Below are 19,894 nucleotides of genomic sequence, written 5' to 3'. Positions count from 1 at the left end.
TTCCAATAGATGTTTCCATTTTCTCAAATCAGCTTTTTTCTCCGAGAAAATTATTTCAGTAAAAAATTTTGATGAACCATAATGATAAAGAAAGATGACAAAAGGTATATGATCTGTAAATAGCTGACCATGCATATTGGGCAGAGAGGATGACAGCAGAAGGCAGGAATCATAAGACCAAAGCCAGAATTTGAACAAAACAGTTAAATCACACTTCTCAAGAGAAGAATAAAATATTCATTTGATCTAGTATATCTCTTGCAGAGTAATGACTGACACACACATTTCAACTAGCCAAAATGGAAACAAGAGCACAACTCAAATACAGGATAAAAAGTAAATTGTTGCAATTTGGAGAGCCTGCTGGAGGAATTAAGACAACTTAAGGCAGTAAAATTCCTCTTAATTTCTTTACCTTATTGATATCATCATGATTTTTGGAGAATGTGTTTTTTAAATAACTAAATAATTCAAATAAAATTAAATGTCTGGTGGGAGAGGGTAAAAAACTGGGAGACAGACTCTTCTCAGTGTTATCCAGTGAACAGACCAGAGGTGATGGGCACAAATTGGATTACAAGAAATCCAATTTAAATGCAAGAAAAAGCATTTATTTTTACAGTGACGATGGTCAAAGACTGGAACAGTTTGCTAGGAGATGTTGTGCAGTTGAATATCCTTGGAGACATTCAAAACCCAACTGGACAATGTCTGGAGCAACCTGCTGTTGTCAACCCTGCTTCGAGCAGAGAGGCTGGTCAAAATGATCTCCAGAGGTCCTTTCCAACCTCAACTATTCTTTGTGAGTCCATGAAAACAAATTTTTAATACAGGCACACCTCTGGCAAGCTTCTTTCTTATTTAATTTTCTATTACAAACAATAACAAAAATAATTCATTGGCTGATCATGAACAATATCCAAATTGTAAAACTAAAGAATTATTCTAAAAAAAAAAAAAAAAAAAAACAAACAAAAAAAAGGCACAGAAACTTTGAAGTCACTTAATTTGTGTGACTAAAGAGATGACACAGGAAAAACTTACAGAGTTCTGGTAAACAAATGGCAATTGGCTTAGCAGTCTGAACTTTAAAATTGAGGGCAAAATTCTTTTAGAAGCCCAAAAGAAAATAAAATCTTTCAATGTGCATTCATCCTTAGAGTTAAACTAACAAAGCAAATCGTGATCTGCATGAAAGCACTGATTTCTGTAAATTAATAAAGGCTCCAAATTAAAAAATAAATCCACCTTTAAGTGAGTAATCATGAATTAAAATGGCTATTTGTGCATTTGAAGTTTCATAAAAACTGACAAATTAACCCACAGAATTTCAACAAAATAGGTAAATGAATACTTATTTTTAATAGAGGTAAAAAGATAAAAAATTGCAAAAATGACTGGTGATTCCATATGCTTTACTTCAGCTGTCTCATGTTCCTGACTTCCAAGGCTGTGTACTTGTCCTGAAAAACCATGCCCCAGAAGTATCACCTAGCTTTTGCATAGGAGTTTTAACAAGACTTCAAATCCCTTCACAGGGGAGCATTTTACAATGAGAAAAAAATGAAACAGAGCAAGTAAGTTACTCAATAAGATCACCAGCAGAGCAAGTAAGAGCACCCTCTTGTCCGATAAGTCCTGGTCAACAGACTATCCAGATCAGAGTAACTCTCCTACTTACTTCCCATTGAATCCTGAACAGACAGCCAAAATCGTTAGTTCCTTTGACCTTGGACAGGCTCTCTTCCCTACATCATACCTTAGTATTAATATCGATTTTATATTTTATACAAATGCAGTAACTCAAGACTTTTCTAAAACTTATAATATCTTTATTCTTCAGACTTATGCAATTTTTCTCCATTCCTAAACAATACTTATCAGCTGCTCTAACTGTACCTGGGAACGCTACACTGTTATGCAAATCCTGCCTGCATTCCAAAAGAATCTTATCTGGTAGTTACCATGAAAAAAGTGTAAAAGAAATGCAATAAGGGGCTAATTTATAATCCATTTCTAATGAATTGGAAGTAAATTAATCATGTTAAAATAACCACATAGTTTTCATTTTGTATTTCTAAACTGTATCATTGCTACACAGAAACTTTTCTCTCTCAGAATCAAGTTTTCTGCCTTAATTCTTATATAAATCCAATCCATTCCTGAAAATTTGGCCAAAGAATGCTACTCATAAACCACTTGAAGAAGAGTCATTCTCCATTTTCCTGAAACAAGACTATCAATCTGTTTTCCTCCCATAGACTGTACCCATCCATTAGTATATAAATTAACTTTATGTAAACTAACAGGATTCAAAAATTCATCAGAACTTTTGTTCTCTATACTTTCCCGAAATTTCTAAAAGTTTAGTCGAATCTGTACATCATTAAAAAGTTTGGGGATTTTTTTTTTTTATTTTTCAAACAAAATATAAGTAAGACTCAAAAAAAAGTAATCTGGCAATAATTCATCCATCTCAAGCCTGTTTTTTGCATTCAGTACATGCCAGCTGGTTTAGGACAGTCTAATACCTCCTTTTACTTTCCCCAGACCATTACCTCCTTTAATATGGTAACAACATCAAGAACATACTTTTACGTGTTGTATCAAAAGAAAAAAACAAATAATCAACATCTCTACTTGATCCCATAATCCTCCCATTAGATCAGGACTGGCAGACTGGAAAGCAGTCTTCACTTAACTCTTCTTCCTGCAGCCTGCTTTAATATTCTTAGCTTATTGTGTAACTATATCCTCACCAAATAAGAACCTGCTAAGTTACACAAGGAGCATATTATAACCTAAGTTTCCCAACAGGACCAAATTCAAGTTCAAGACAGTACATACTGCAGCAATTTTCATGTTCAGGAGGTTAGCCTAATCAAGAGCGCTAACACTTTATTTCTTCATTATTTCCACAGTTTTTCCACACTGTTGCTGGCTACATTTAAAGGTATTAATTCATTGAAAGATTCAGTTAAGTTGGTTCCTATATACCTTAAAAGCCAGTAACTTTTTTCCTGGACTACAGTGGCATTCAAAATATAGGTCAGGAAAATAAGGTAGTGTGCTTTTGGAAAAAAACCAAAATTTTAAATTTACTTGTTTGCATTAACATTCCTGCATTTAACAGAAAACTAGGCTGAAGAAAAACATGCAAATAAAACTATGTGAACAGAGCTTTAAAGCTGTTGAAAGTAAAAGCTAGGATTTTAGTAGAGACGTCAGTCTGATCTTTTGTACATTTAATATTTGGACTAAACGTATTGGAAGGAAGGAAAAAGTTATGGAGACTGCATAGAAAAGTATTAACCAGGCATCTGCCTTGAGATCTGCTAGACATAAAAGCCAATCATGCTTAGACTTCAACTTTCAAACCAATTGGTATATAATGTTGAAACAATGAATGAAAAATATCACATTTCTATACAAAGGAACAAATCTGTTGATGATTAAGGTCCATTTAATTGAAGAGGAATTCTGAATAGGCTTTTACCTACATGCAAAAAGTGTATGACAGGTCATCTCACTTACTTCTCATATACTTCTGAGGTCTGCAAATCAGAATTAGAAAGCAAGTTGTTCATAAGATATAACTGAAAGTCATAAAATAATAAAACTATGCCACTTGGTGGTACAATCTGCTAATAATTATTAATAGAATAGTTAGAAAATACTTTCACATTCCTAGTGCTGTTCCAAATCACACTACAATAGCCAACAAAAATAGGCATTAAAAGAATAACAATAAGCCAATTGGTGAAAGATTTTGTCTCACTCATATTAAAGCAGAAAAAGATTTTACTCTTTGTTAACACTAGCTTTTGATTAGACTAATAAAAAAAATACCATAAGAGATATACAGACTCAACATCAATACCAATTAATTTGGAAAAGGAATCAAAACAATTGCCCCCTTTTTAATAAAGCTTTAAAATTGGAAGTAACATTGGTAAAACTCAAATGAGTCAAATTAAATTTGACTACATATAAAATGATCCATATACTGGAAAACAGCTTTATGATTACTTACTTTACGATTATCAGCCTGCCTCTTTGCTTCACTCCTATTGCCAATCTTAAAGGAAACAAATCTTAATGCCCGGTCATCCTTCTCACTGTCTTGGGACCACTAGCAACAGTTTAATTACAAGGATGAATTCTGCAATACAACCACAAGCTCACTACCGAGTAAACTCCCAGCAGTGACCATACACACACCTTGTATGTAACTCCCCTTCTACTTTATTCCAGGGATCTAGTATTTTTCAATTTACTGTCTAACTCCCTATCTAGTCACTGTTTAGCAAAGCTATATGTGCCTGCTTTAAAAATATCACAAGCCATTTCCACCAATATCTTTATAATCATATTTCTTATATGAATTATTTCAAAGTATGTTGATATTTTCAGTATCAGGATGCCAGGAACTATATACAATCTCCCAGATACAGAAGAAACAATTGCTAACAGAGATAGGTAGCACCTTTCCAACAACCAGTCTGAAGAGGCACTGGAAGGTAATACTATCTAACAGTTTAGTTGGTCTAAAAGCAAGAACACTCTTATACTCTCTCCTCTTTAAATGCATAAAAAGTCTTAGTCACTTGTTATAACTATACATCAGTGGGAGTCTTCTGATCTTTTTCCTTCAGAATAAAGAAGTACAGTACTTCAATTTTAACTAAAGAAGCTTTCTGAGGGAAATAGGCACAGTAACTTATTTCATTCTCCACAGTGTCAATTATATAGCTTCAATTTACCTTGCACCGCGATCAAGCAATACTAGCTCTGTGCTCTCACTCCAGTCTAGCGCTAGGCTTTGAAATCTCAGGAGCTCAAGTCAAAAACTTAATCTAACTTCTTCTCTGTGGATATTTTTTTCTCTCAAATAGAAAGGAAACTTTACACAATAACTAGTACACAGCTCAAAACACAGCTCAAAGCTGCCATCTCTAGGTATTTACTCTTCACGCTAAATTATTTTTCTGTTTTTTCAAGAGACTGACCATCTGAAAGGAAAAATGTCAAAAGTTTATCCTAACAAGTTAATTTAAAAACTTATTGCAAAAGGATGTACTTTTTCTCTTGAAATTTCTTCAACTTACATAATCAGCTCCTTTTGGCCCATGTAATTTTTGATATTTGACATAATCAGTAGTACAAACAACATATTGGTTAATTATTTGACATTAGCGGTGGTGTGTTCATTATTAGTGAATTCTGTTTACTAATTAACATGCACCTTTGACAACAGCAAGAGCTTCTTCACTACACACTTGCTTAGAGCTTTCATTAATATTAATAAGAGTTGCACTTCCTCACTGACATCCAGAAAGATCTCTGAATTAACAAAGGTCTATTATATTTAATATTTGCTGGTAAAAGTATCTCTAAAATGGTTCCTTTTTAGTCTGCAATATCTCAAGAAAATATTAGCACTGTCAAATAAAAAGGTTAAATGATATTGTAAGCCTTTATTCTGAACTGCTAAATGATACATTACTTGAATGTTTCCCAACTAAAAGGTCCACATTCTACAAGAACTGTAATAACCAAAGATACTGGTCAGAAAGATCTGACCTTTCAAAGAACAGATAATACATTAGTAATTAATCAGGGAACTGATGAGAAGAAAAGCATTTTTTGAGTTGATGTTGGGGCACGCACAGAGTCTAGTTCATGTTACTACTGAAAAACGCCTCAACAATATTAACCATGCCATGTACAGATTCAACATCTCTGGAAGAGCAACAGATGCCAGGAAAAAAAAAAATCCACCCACACCTACAATTCTGCTTAACTTCAAAAGGAGCACTATATAGAAGGAAGACCAATCATAAAAAAGAAATTAAAAGCTACAACTAAAAGGATAAAATCTTTAATGAAAGTATGATGACATTTTAAGGACATCTGCTCAGATCATATGAATGCTTCCAATTTAAAAAAAAAAAAATCCCATTACAAATAACAAAATAAATAAAGTTTAACTTAACAAGAGGATAACGGAAACTGTTTGAATAAAAAGTATACTTCAAAATAAAGGTTCAAAACCTCCAGCAGGCTAAAACGCAGGCACATATAAAGGCAAGCCATGAAACAGTTTAATGAGCAAAATTATATATGAAGTACTAACATATCATTTTTCAAATACATTAGCAATACTGCCAACTAGATAATTTCTGGTGTCAACAGACAGTCTCAAGGAGTATTCTGAGAAGATAAAGCCACAGCAATAAAATGAAGTTAATTTTCCCACGCAAGGTCTTCATGGTAGACTATACATGTATTTCCATAGCAGAAATTAATAACAGAATGTTATAGTAAAAAAAACAAAACTGACAAAACAATCAGCAACTAGTCACCAGGATGAGTTCTGAAGGAATTTAAGAACAAAACAGCTGACCCCTGTCTGTAGCATGTGAATCCCTCCTTAAAAATGTGCCAGTACCAAAAGACTGAAAAGCAACAGGCAGAAAAGACAGAATTCAGTGAACACATGCATAAGACAGACAGACTGAGGAAAAGACTTAATTTTTGAAAAGGGAAGTTGTATCTTGCAAATAATTGGATTTTCCTGAAGGAATCAAAGATCTGGTTGACACAGTTACCTGGAATTTCCAAAAGATGCTTGATAAGGTTCCTCATGCCTTAGAGAAACTAAGATGCTCTGGGACAAGCAAGGCAGAGAACAGAAGGCTAAATAATTCAATAAAGGAAAGTTTGGGGAAAAAGAAAATGGTCACTTATTAAATGAAGAGTGGTCATTAGTGGTGTCCCACAGAGATCTACAGTTGGGATTTGTTTGTTTTTCAGTATGTTGAACAATCTGGCACAGGGATGAATGGAAAAATGACAATGTTTTTTGACAATACTATGTTACTCAAAATAGTTGAGACAATGGTCAAAAGCAAAGAATTGCAGAAGAATCTCATAATACTGAATGTGCAATACGAGGATGAATAAAAAGGTAAATAAAAGTTTACGCAGATAAGCATGAAGTGATGCATACGCATAAAAAAACAATTTTAAGTCTGGTAAGTACAGTGGTGGGTTTTGAATTGACTAGAATGAGATCTTGAGGTTATAACTGATAGTTCTGTGAAAATACCAGTTCAAAGCCAACAGCAGATTTTCAAAAAGCTAAAATACCATTAAGAATCAGACCATTAATTCTATGACATTAATCTCTGAGGTACCAATACACTAAAGATTGTGATGCCCCCTATCTCCAAAGGGATTTAACAGAACTAGAGGAGGTAGAGGCAATGGTACTATGTTGTCTAAGATATGAAATAGCTTCCTTCCAGAGGATTATTAAAAATGCAAGGAATTTTCAGCATGAAAAAGAAATGAGAGAGAGAGAGGATTGTGGGGTGACTGCTGGAGGTGACTTGTCGATACGACACACCCCCCTCAAGGGAAGGTGAACCTCCAGGGTGGAATGCAGAGGACACGTAAAGAATCGGTTCCATGGTAGTTCCCTGAGCAACATAACCTACAACTTTTAGATATTGGCAACACAACGGGAACTTGGTACGCTAACTCTGAAAAGTAACATGGAGGGTGGAGGGGAGTCGAGATGCCGCGGCTGGGGTCTATGATCACAGGGATGGGGAACTGAAACGATAGGAACAAGAATGGTTGGTCCCTGCATTGAATCCATTGAAGCAAGGAGGTAAAATAATGGGCATTCTGTCAACCTAATGACCTACTTTTGATGTATATCATATGTGCCCAGTTCTGGGGTACTGACATGTAACATGTCCTTTGGATGAACTTTGTTCATTATAATATCGTTATAATACCAAAACACACCTCCATCCCAAAAGTTACACACGTCCAAAGTGCAACCGCCCCCTCACAGAGAATGCGCTCTGAATTTTTTCTAGCTTATACCTTTAAAAGCAAAGCAAGACAACTTTATACCAATCAAAGTAAAGGTATGTATGACTAGAGTCACTCAAGCTCCACCTAAAAGGAAAAATAGTATAAAAAGACCCAAAAAGAAGACTGTTAGGGAAGATACCATCATAGACAAGTCAGGAGGACACGGCTGACTTCTGGGATCAGTCAACAGGATGAACCCCTCTTTCCCCCCCCTTACGGACACCTATCGGGTAAGATTTGAACACTTGGCTGTACTGAGTGCTTCCCCAGGAAGCTTAGAAATCTATATAGAGTTGCTTTCTTTTTTGATTTTGCGCGCTGTATTCGATATTTGCATGTGCTTTGCAGACAGTGTATTTATCACCGACAATCCGAAAGAACCTGTACTGTTGCTTTAATAAACTGCGCTGTTCATTAATCTAGTCGTGATAGTTCGTTAACGCAACCAAACTCCCTAAGTGTGGTAATTCTCGTGCATCGAACGCAGCTAAGCCAAGACTGCAGTGTGCTATAAGTACATCCATCATCGTGACAGTTGTGTGACCAGACTTATAGTGCTGAATTGGACATTACTCAGAAACTAAACCTAGCCACCCCCAGCCCCTCTGACATCTGAGGATAAGCTGGAACGCAAGGGGGTTTATTTTCTGCCAAATTCCTTTACCCTTTAACGCAACAGAAGGTATGATGGGTTTACCAAAAATCATGAGTGGTACAGAGAAAATAAACGAAAAATAATATTAGTAGTAGAGATTATCAAAATTAATCCAGCTAGTACCAGTGTCCTATGCTGGAATTCTTAGGCACAGGATGGCATCAATGCTAAAATAAATATATGGTCCAAAAATCTGGAAAAAATAAAAAACATGGATTCATAATCTTCCCGCAAAATTACTACCGTATCTTAGAAAATCCCAGCTGCAGACTGGGATGGTATTCTGAGGAAGCTTCTATACGTTCTTGTCATTTTTTCTGATATTTTTCCCTAGGCATTTGCTGTTATCCACTATTCAAGACGTGTTACCAGGCTAGATGAACACTCTGGTCTGACTTGATACAATCTTTTTTGTTCTTCCCTACTGGAGATGTCTTATACCAACAACTCCAAATTTGTCATATAAATTCTGTATTTCTCTGTCATAGTTAAAAAGTTTGCCATCATCTGTACAAGGCTAAATTATGCACTGCATTCACTTTTGGTCCTTTATATTTTGGAAATGTGACTAACACTAGTGAAAAATTGACAAATTAACAAAAAGCAATTTTATTTTTTTTTAACAAAGGTCTTTTCTGCCTCTATAGTCTATCAGTGCAAAGAATATTTCCTCCTTTTTTTTTTTTTTGAGTTAAATAAGTCTTTAAATGTTCTTTCAATAAAGCAGCATGCAGACTACATGAAACCAGCAGAAGCAAAACTGCCAGTAGTTCGTATTTATTTGAACTTACAGTAGAAAGATACTATAGAACAACCGTTTGTATTTTAATGGAGCTCTGGTTCTATATTAAGAGTAATAGCACAAAAATAAAAATGTATGTCTTACTATCATGGCCTTTAGGGCATTAACAAGCCTTAATGGCCCTGACTAGCCTCACCCAGAGCTCAGCCATGGACCCTCAGTCCCTGACTGCGGGTGACCCTGCCTCCTGGATGGACCTGAACCTGCACTGTAGCTAGCTTATCTCCTGGATGGACCCCTCAAGCATATGCTGTAGCCTTCTCTCCAGTCCTGCCTCTGGCCCTGTCTCTTTGTGCTCCTGATTGCACTCCCTGGATAGTCTCTGGATCTGGGTCATCACTTACCACGTCTGGGGCTGTCAAAGGACCCTATTACCAGAACCTGGGCATGGTGCCTGGTCAGCAAGGGCACTGCCCACTCTGGAGTCACCCTTGGCTCCCAGCTTGCCTTCCCTTACTGCAATTCTAATTATATTAGCCCCCTTTTATTGGCAGGTTTAGCTCTGAGGGTTTATGGTCAGCTAATAACTGACTGAGATCTACTGCGCAATCTTTTTTCCAAAAATTGTGCACTACATCTAAGTACCGAAGAAGACACTAATACAAAATGTTTAGGGACTAGAAATTAAATTATCCTCAAAAATCTATGTTCATGATGAATCATTTTAAGATCACTAATGGCACACACAAAGAAATTCATTAAATAGAATGCTGAAGAATTCAAACCTGATATAAAGCAAGAGTGTGTCCATATCTCTGGAGTGGCCCTTTGGATACCGGAACTACGTTCCATATACTGCTTTCCAAATTGTAGCTAGAAGAGAAATAGAACAGTAAACATTTTCTACCAGCAGAGAAATAGAGGGGTTTGTATGTTCAGACTAACTTCTGTTTGGCAGACTTGATCAGTCACTGTTTATCTGATGTGGTAATTTGTTAGCTGCAGTAACTTGATCTCTTGTAACTGTTACAACAGTATATTAACTTGTGATAGTGTAGTAAGTGTTCATCAAAGCCGAACAGGAGCAGCTCTTGCAGGAACCCATCAACAATCTCAGAAAACGGGACTGTAATAAAAGTCACCAGACTTTTTTCATAACAGAAAGTTATGAAACTCGGTTGCTAAACTCACTGTTATTAGCTACATAAAAAACCCACACCCCGCTAAACTGCTCATGTCACAACCTTTTGCACTACTTTGAAGACTTATTGTTGAGCACCCTCTCAGCTGCATGGCTGATTTTAATTTCCATTAAATTTTAATTAACAATTAATCCATTAGTGCATTAACACACAAGCTGGAAGAGAGCTAAAAAATAAACGACAGAAGTAGAAAAGAAAAACACCAAAGGTGATGGGATTTGTTTTGGATGATTGCAAACATGTAGAAGAAAACAAGAGGTAGACAAAAATAGGAGAAATAAGCATGCTAAAAAACATATCCTAACACTTGCATTTCCCACATTTAGGGCCTCTACATATTTACAAGTTACCATCCAAATCACCTAGGTAATATTTACACCTGCTTCAAGTTTGTTTTCAATAGGTGATCAAATACACATATGTACAAACTGTCATAAATATAACTACTGAAATACAGATGACCTGCCTAACCCTACTGGCATGGCACCAACAGGCTAAGTGCATGCATTAAATACAAGTCTCCTATAATTATAAATTAACTTCAATAATGCAGATAGCATTCTAGATGTACTGTCTGAAAATATCAGCACATGGGTTTCTTTCGCCATTTTATCACCACAAACATTTTTATGTTTTGCAGCAAAGTATAGCAACAGTTTTCACACAACTGCAGAAATTACATATTAGTATCAAATACAGTTTGATGTTACCCATATTTTCACTTTTTTTAATCATAAGAAAATTACAAGCAGAAAATAAGACCATTATTAAAGAATCTAAGAATATATAAACCCTTCCATTAAATTGCAGGATAGAGGCTACCTCCCTGGTAAGACCTGTTTTCCCTAGACCACATCAGAAAGGTTATGACAACGGAGAAATCACTTACTTCAACACCATTTGGAATGAACTGTAGTTAAAAGCGTATCCACCAATCACCCACATAAATTTCCCGTGTAGGACTGCCTTATGGGAAGCCCGGCCCACGGAAGGGCTGAACGGCTTTACGTTTGGTAAAATCCAGTAAGACTCCGTGGAAGGGACATTCAAAGAACAATCTGGACCTGTTTTGTAAACAAATGTGCAGTTTATACAATCTGTTAGACAGGAACATTAAAGCCAATAAAGCAGAAACAGGGGAGGCTTAATTACAGATGTCAGGATTGCTCATTCTGATAAAATACAGTATACACTTTTATGTTTAACAGATGCTCAATGAAAAAAAAAATTGACAACAAGGGATGTCAGTCAAATTGAAAGCATTAGATTAGCTCAAACAATAATGATCCATTTCTGCATTCTTCTCAGAAAACATACTGTATGAGTCACAAATTGAAAGAAAGGTGTAATGCATCATATTTTTAGACACTGTATAGGTCTAAAATGTGTAGCACAATACACACTGCATGTTACCTCCAGAGAGAAACTACATTATATTTGAACTAGCAAATAACATTACAGTAAATTAAGTTACAATATAGGCTATACTATATTAAATCTCAGGAATAAAAATTTGCCCTTTTCCAATGTCATTCCACATCATCTTTCAAGAGGAAAATACACTGCAAAGAGCTTTATAAAAAGAAAGATTTGAAATATTTAAGTTTTTTAAAATTTTATAGATCATTCGACAAAGCTACCAAACCCCACAACTAGATATTATTTTAGAGTGTATTTTAACCAATGATTTTTGCTAAATAAGGAAATGTCAGCAAAATGCATCATTTTTAAGTTACAGGATTATTAAAATCAGAACAGCAGAAATAATTATTTATTTTTCATTTGTTCTGTAGTAACCAAAATGTGATCTCTTCATCATTAGTTTATGCTCTAGACATTGGAATAACTTTAAAATCTTGTTACTCAAAATCTGAATATATTCAGAACTTTGCTTAAAAAAAAAAAAAAAAGGACAGCATATGCATGCACTATTTGCCTCTTGTCAGTGACTGTACGTCATTATTGACTGGCTTTTTTTCTAGATAGGGAACACTGAATTTTTAGGACACCACTGTGTTCCACTTTGAGCATTATCAATCATGGAATTGAAATTTTTGTCATCCATACAGATGTTGTACAACAGCTAAATTATTTCTGTAATTTGATGCTGATACTATAAGCAATGTTATGTCCCTCTCAGCCTGCCTAACTGGGATAAATCCTTCCCTTGAGCTACTGGACGTTACTAAAAAGCAAAGCTGTTGAAGTCAGAATGGGCATAACCCTCTTTGGAAATTCAATGATAACATGCTAAAAAAAAAAAAAAAAAAGGAAAAGAAAAAGAAAACACCACCAAAAAGCAAACACACCAAAAAAAAAAAACCAACCCTAGTCTGCATCCTAAATGTCACACAGGACATCAACTTTTTAAAAAGGTTCCAGGGAAGATGTGGAAAACTACTGGCCTACTATTCTTCTGGCCTACTATTCTTCTGTTTCTACCAGAGGAATCAGCAGAAACTATAAGAATGGACAGAATTAGTCAACAGATAGATAATTGCCATCTACTCTTAAAAATCAGTATAGCTTTCATAAAGAAAAGGCCTGTTTTCCAAACTTATTAATGTTCTGTGAAGAAATCAAGATGGGGTGATCCAATTGATACACTGACATGGATTTTCACGAGGCTTTTAGCAAATTCCTCACCAAAGACTTTTGAGGAAACTTGACTTTTGTAGCAAGAGAATGAAGGCCTTTGCATGGCTAAATAATTGACTGTAAGATATAGTAAGAAATAGTAGACAGGAGCAAATGGCCAGTTCTTAAAGAATGCAAGGTCACCTGTGGACTCCCACAAGAATTTCTGCCTATATCCAAGGTATTCTACGTACACATTAATGATCCTGAAAGAGGATGAGCAGTGAAGAAAGTTTATTGATAAAGGCAACTACTAGAGGGCAGAAAGAATAAGATCAGCCTTTGAAGAACCACAGAGCAAGTTCTTGTCTGACCATGTGACTGGGCAATAAAATTACACATGAAATTCAACATAGATAAATTTTAAACTAGAGTAAGCTATGGTTTAGATTGACTGAAAAGGAGATGGTCTCTTAACTAACCATCACTAGTCAGTAGCAAACTCTCATCTTAGGATAACTTATGAAAATATCACATCAACACTCTGCAATGGTCAAAAAAACCAAGACATGTTAGGAATAGAGAACACTGTTACCATACTGTATAAATCTGTGGTTTGCCTACACTTAGAAAACTGTGTGCCCTATCAAGAAAGAAAATATAGTAGAGATGGAGACTGTTTACAGGTGAGTAGTAAGGATGTTAAAAGGAATTTAATGGCTTCTGTAAATGGAACTACTGAGTTGGCTAAGACTTTTTCACTTGGAAAAAAAGAAAATTTGGAAGTAATGATAAATGTCTATAAAATAAGTGACACAGAGGGGGTGGATATGAAGAGTCCACAGCCTCTCTGAATATAAGACAAGATTTATCAAATGCAGCTTGAAGAAGCCACATTCAAAACAAACAAGAGGAGGTAGTTCTTCATGGAAAAAGTATTAAGATCTCCTCGGCAAGGACGCTCTCCTGACAAAAGATGGTCTGGATGCAAAGGTTTACACTAAGTCATGGAGAGACTGGACAAGCATTTAGAAGAGAGCTGCTGAAGTTTACTAAATCAAATAAGTTATCTACATCAAGTTCATAATTTTAAAATATATTTTCCTGGGGCGGGGAGCCGTATTACATTTTTCCAATGTGTATTATCAATTTTTGGGCAGCTTGTTACAATTACTTCTTATACACCAACAACCAGGCATCTAATCTGTATCAAACCAGTTGTCAACTTTTCCTAGCACTCTATAGAAGAATGATGTCCGGTAGTATTCAAATTACCTTCCATTCATTAAATTATGGAGATACTAAATTCCCATTGTTCATTATACCTTCTCCCAGAAAAGATTAATGGTATTTGAATGAGATCTAATGAGAGCATGAACAATTCAGTATATTATTTCTTAAGTATTAATAATAGATACTGTAATAGAATTGTAACCTCAGCAAGATTCTGATTTGGTAAATCACTGGAGGAAACACTTAATTTGAATCTAAAAGTGCTTAAAAATAAACAATTGATTAAGTATTCTTTGATCAGGGAAGAGCTTAGAATTATGAAAACGGTGCCTCCAGTCAGAAAATAAAAACATTTGTCTTTTATTATAGCTACCATTCTTGCACAGAAATGTAGTGGTCAATAGTGTCCCCTAGTGGCAAATACTGAGTAAAACACACAAACTACTCATGCCAATTGATTTGAGATTTTCGTTTCTGGAGACAGGGAACCGCAAGAATTCATATGGCAAATCCAAAATACATTTAAATGACATTGACTATATTAAAATGAGGACAAGCAAAAACTTTGTAAAAAAAGTTAACAATGCAAAAATCTTAACAATACTGTGAAGCAGCTTGGTGATTGAAAGAAGGTCACAGATAGCTTTCTTACAGTCTCAGTGTTTCACTGCAGGTCTACACTAAACGACAGGAAAAGTGAGATAGAGAGGAGACACACCATGTCCCCAGGTCTTGTTCTAGCATGGAGAAAGGACACATTCTAAGGAGACACACCTGAACTTAGGAGCTTGAAAGCAGCAGTTTTTCTTCAAAGAACACATCAATACCCTGTGCATGACGCACACATGCATTAAAGTGACATCAGTTGACATTGCCACCAGAAGAGGCACTCCTGGCCCCCCCTCACTGCTTACTCTTCAGCTATCATTGCTACTGGCACAAGTTTTCATATGGCTGCACCATGACCCAGACAAGGGAATGCATACATTTGCTTTTCTTTTCAGCCTGGCTTGCTTTTAATCTGGTTGTGTTCCCTTGTACGTCTCACCTTGCCCACATATGCATAGTTGTGCCAACACAAGTAAGACTGCATGGCCAGGACTGCCTCTTCAGTGAAAGTGTAAAACATTCCTGGAGTTATCACACTATGGATCAATCAGTACAAAAATGGAATATATAGTTGAAAAAAAACCAAAGCAATAGAATAATATTGACTTCTACTGAAACATCACTTAAAGAGCAAATGCTTTTGTGTAGCTTATAAAGGCAAGGTAACTGTAGGACTTATAAATATCATTTACAGGTTTTCCTACTTAAATACATATACCATGAAATATCACCATTATTTCAGCATAAATACATTTTCTCTTCAGAAACATCACATTCACTAAATACATGCCTTTTGTGCAACAGAGAGCACTACAACTGCAGAACAAAGATAATGAAAAATATTTTTTATTATTTTCTATGCAAATATTATTTTTCTCCATTTATTTAAAATTGGATTTCTTTCTTATCTTCCTAATGTGCTACTCAATCCACTTGGGGGGGGGGGGAGGGGGAAGCTTTAAAAACAGCAAACAACTTTATAAACCTGAATTGGAAGTCAATTATGTTATCCTCAAAGGTAGGAAAAAATTCTATAGGTTTAAAAAAGTGATTTACCCACACAACACAAAAGAAAGAATCTAATTTCTATTTATTGAGGAGTTTCATGAACTGCCAAAGTAACTATCTGTTCCAGTAGCTCAAGTCATAAGATCAATTTCCACCTAATGAGAAAACATCATCTACTGTCTTCAACCCTAATCTTTTCCCTTGGGATCATAGGAAAAAAAACCAGAAGTATTGATGTGTTGAATACAAATGTCACAGTCCTGTATTTCATACAATCTAATCAAAGCATTTAAATATTAGTATTTGTTGTACTTTATTCTACATTTGTTTGATATCTGATCATTTGAGTTGAGAATTATTGATTTAACATAATTTTTCAACCACCACAAATATAAACACAGTATTACTATTCTGAAGTACCCAATAAAATCTTCATATGATAATGACTTTGAGATTATGAAAAATATTTTTTAGAAAAGAGAATATATCTGAATATACTTTCAATAAAAATTCTATTCAAAGTTACACCTTTCTTACAGGAAATCACCTTTCTTACAGGAAAGTGATGAGATAGTAATGACGTAAAAATACAAAGTTGCTATGTAAATGAAAAGATAAATGTTCAAGAACAGCTCACCAGCATTGTAATAGTAGGTGTATTCATGTATCCCTACACTGCCACAGCACAGCTCCGCAACATCCACACAGGATGCAATTATTTCCCCCCTCCTGCAAGTAGTCTAGCTCCAAATGAGACGTAATGGTAGGCAGAGAGATCCTGGACAGGTCTCCAGCTAAAGCAGCATGGTAGCAAGCTGTGCCAGGACTCAGCCTCCTCCATGAATGAAACAGTCAGAAATCCTAATGCACACAAGCTGATGCAGTTCTTGAAACGCCACCTGGTCGCTATTATTCAGTCCCATTTCCTTCCTCAGCCAGGAAGAGTGGATCATCCAAGGGCGATCTGGCTTTGGGGAATCTGCAGGGTCAGTCTGAGCAGGCAAGCCAAAAGGGCTGCACTGCCCGGCACTGGCCTTTGGTGTGTTCTACTCAACAGTGCCCTTTAACTCTTTGACTTCAGGTCTCAAACTCAGGATCAGCTAGGCTGGTACAGAAGAACAAGGCCTGATGCCATGGCAGTCTTTACTGGAAGCACATTGCACGGAAAGCTTTCCTAATCTTTCGTGACTGAGCGCAAGTATACTCTTTGGTAGAAGCTGCATGAGATTTGTCATCTTAATATTAAATAAAATGTTCTGCTTCTTAGTCTCTAAAAGAAACAGGGACTTTTCAGATTAGCAGTAGCTGGCAGTACCCATTGGATTACAGATTTTGAGACTCCATGCTAATGCCAGCAGGATATTGAGCTCTAGTATCTTGGCTAGCAACTTTTAGAAAACTTCACAGCTCTAATACTCAAAAGCCTCCTTTCAGTATTCAAACTAGATGTATTGATGGCCAGTTTACCCCAATTTTTCTTCTACCAGTATTGATATCACTGGACTTAAAGGTCTGGTCTGACTATACACCCCACAAATTTCTATAAACAGCAACGCTGTTCCCTCCCAGCCTTCATTTTACTAGCTGAAAAAAAAAAACCATGCTCTGTTAGTATCCTCCATAGGCCTGACCATTCTAATGCTTCTCCCTCTAAGACTGTTTCAATTTGTATTCATAAAAGTGTAGTAACAAAAATGGAGTACTAACATTTTCAAATATTTAACTGTCGATTCTGTGACTGATCATCCTACTAGTGCACCTGACACTTTACAGCCTATAGTTCGTAGAGTATATAAAACTAAGAATATTCATATTCTGAGATAGACAAGCAAGTTTTCTTCCATGTCACCTTCCGCACTTCAAGCCAAGATTATAAAAAAAATTCTTAATATTCTTAGTCCCTAAATGTATAAATTTACAATTTATACTGAAGTAATTACATCCCACACATTACTCTAACCCTTTTTTGCAGGATATTCTGGTCCTCCTTCATATTTAAAGCAACTCCCACCTTTGTATTACCAGATTTCATTAGCAGTCTTATGAGTAGATTATAAAAATTATGTAACAAGATCAGTCCCAAGATCAGTCTTTAAGTAGTACTGATATCTTTCCATCCTAAGTTACCCGTTCAGCACGCCCACTCACATTTCACAATTAAGAAGCTCTGTTCCCCTTACTGTTCCCTTATGTATTCCCTGACTTATTTTCAATTAGTTCCTATCATCAAATGCTGAGGTTCAGATAAAATATATTGCATTTTCTTGTCACTTTTCTTACAAGTTATTTTAGCGTAAACTACGTTGATAGATCCACATTTCAATTGTTTCACTATTCAATCACACCACATGTTTAATTCTTTCTTTCCTCAAGTTACGGTCTAGAACTTTACACACTGCTGAAATCAAGATAACAAGTTTTGAGCTGCATGAATCACTTTCCTCCTATTCTTCAGTAAAGGTGCCACAGATAATGAACTATATTTAGTATATTTCCTTATCAGGGAGATCAGTACTATCTATACCCTTCTCATGTTCAGGGCATAGTATTGCATTTGTTCATTACTTTAATCAAGCGTTTGCATGTTCTACCTTGCTACATTCATGTGCATGCATTTTAAATAAATATTTAGAAGGTCATAGATTTCTTTTAAGTGGATTACATTTTTCATTGAACCTCACAAATAGTCGTGAACTTTATTCCTAAATCTCAGCTTAATTGCACATACAGAGCATTATCAGCCACTTTAATGCAGCCAACTATTTATTGAAATGAATCCAATATATTCTACTAAACTTGCTTTCATTAATCATCAGATGACACCACAAAGGTATTTAAAACTGAAGTTGGCTCTTCATTTAACTGTGATGTTCTTTTTTTGCAATAAGGATACTTAAATTTCGCTCACAGAATTTTCAGACACTGAATTTCTAATTATGATAGCTATATATTGTTTACAAATTGCACAAAGTCCTCCAAGGATGCTTAACAAATTACTAAATTCAATCTGAACATAAAACTGAAGAACATGTTTCCAGTATATATGAAATAACCATTCACATTAAGCCAATTCCTTCCTATGAATTCTGTATGTGCAAAATTTCCATAGACAACTCTCATTTCTATGATACACATAATGAAATTCACAAATAAGGAGTGCAGAAATTGGATTTTATCTTAAAATTGGAGGAGGAAAGAATTCCTTGGGTTTGTGGTTTTATGTGCATATGTAGTATTAATGCACATGTATTTAACAGGACATCTCCCAGATGGTAAAACTGCCTTTTCTTCTGACTGAATTGATACTTGGGACAGGAGAAAACCTGAAAAGGAAAATCTAGACAAAGAGGGCATTATCACAGGGCAGAACAGTTATAAGACACTTGCTTCTAATATTTTTGCTTTTTTCCTTCCAAAAACAGGTTTGTCCAAAGCAAATGTTACATCATAGGTCCTCTTCTCTGAAAATACATACTTGTATGCTTTCTGTTCAAGAACATCCAGGCACAACAGGCCAAAATCTCAGATTTCAGACCTCTCAGCATTTGGCACAAGCTCTTTCCAGTGTGGCACTTCAACTGCCACTGCCTGACCTCACATATCAGACCTTCTCCATCGGTTTCAATAAACAAGCACCACACAAGCACAGCTTTGCTAAATCTCAGCACTGAGGAATACGGCAGGCCAAATGAGACTATGACCTCAACGCCTTCCACTGAAGTAGAGGGAATGAACTCAGCTGTAGTTGCAAATACTCTGATAAAGTAATCAAAATTTGATCACACAGAAGAGTTTGGCTTGATCAAGAAGTAGAAAATTATGAAACATAATGTATAGGATTGTTAAGTTTGAAATAGCTAACCATAGAAACCTTACCAGGAAGTTACTGGGTTTTTCTATGTTTTGTTTTTAGAAACTAAGGAGACCGTCGTGGGCACCAGTTATGCTGCTTAGAAATCCCCTTACCCTTCCCATCTT

The 19,894-nt window shown here is 35.7% G+C and overlaps 1 protein-coding gene across 1 annotated transcript in view; it reads right to left on the bottom strand.

Annotated features, from left to right (window-relative positions):
- ATRNL1 (attractin like 1) overlaps positions 1-19,894 on the bottom strand; it is a 537,457-nt gene that overhangs the window by 462,185 nt on the left and 55,378 nt on the right. Inside the window, exons 6-7 of the mRNA XM_075026472.1 lie at positions 11,379-11,553; positions 10,073-10,160 (exon numbers count right to left, since the gene is read on the bottom strand). Of these exons, the coding sequence (XP_074882573.1) occupies positions 10,073-10,160; positions 11,379-11,553 (263 nt within the window). The remainder of the gene's footprint in view (positions 1-10,072; positions 10,161-11,378; positions 11,554-19,894) is intronic.

Source organism: Buteo buteo, chromosome 4, assembly GCF_964188355.1.
Source record: "Buteo buteo chromosome 4, bButBut1.hap1.1, whole genome shotgun sequence".
Lineage (NCBI taxonomy): Eukaryota > Metazoa > Chordata > Aves > Accipitriformes > Accipitridae > Buteo > Buteo buteo.
The sequence above is the reverse complement of the archived record's forward strand: the minus strand, read 5'-3'. Positions and strand labels throughout refer to the sequence as shown.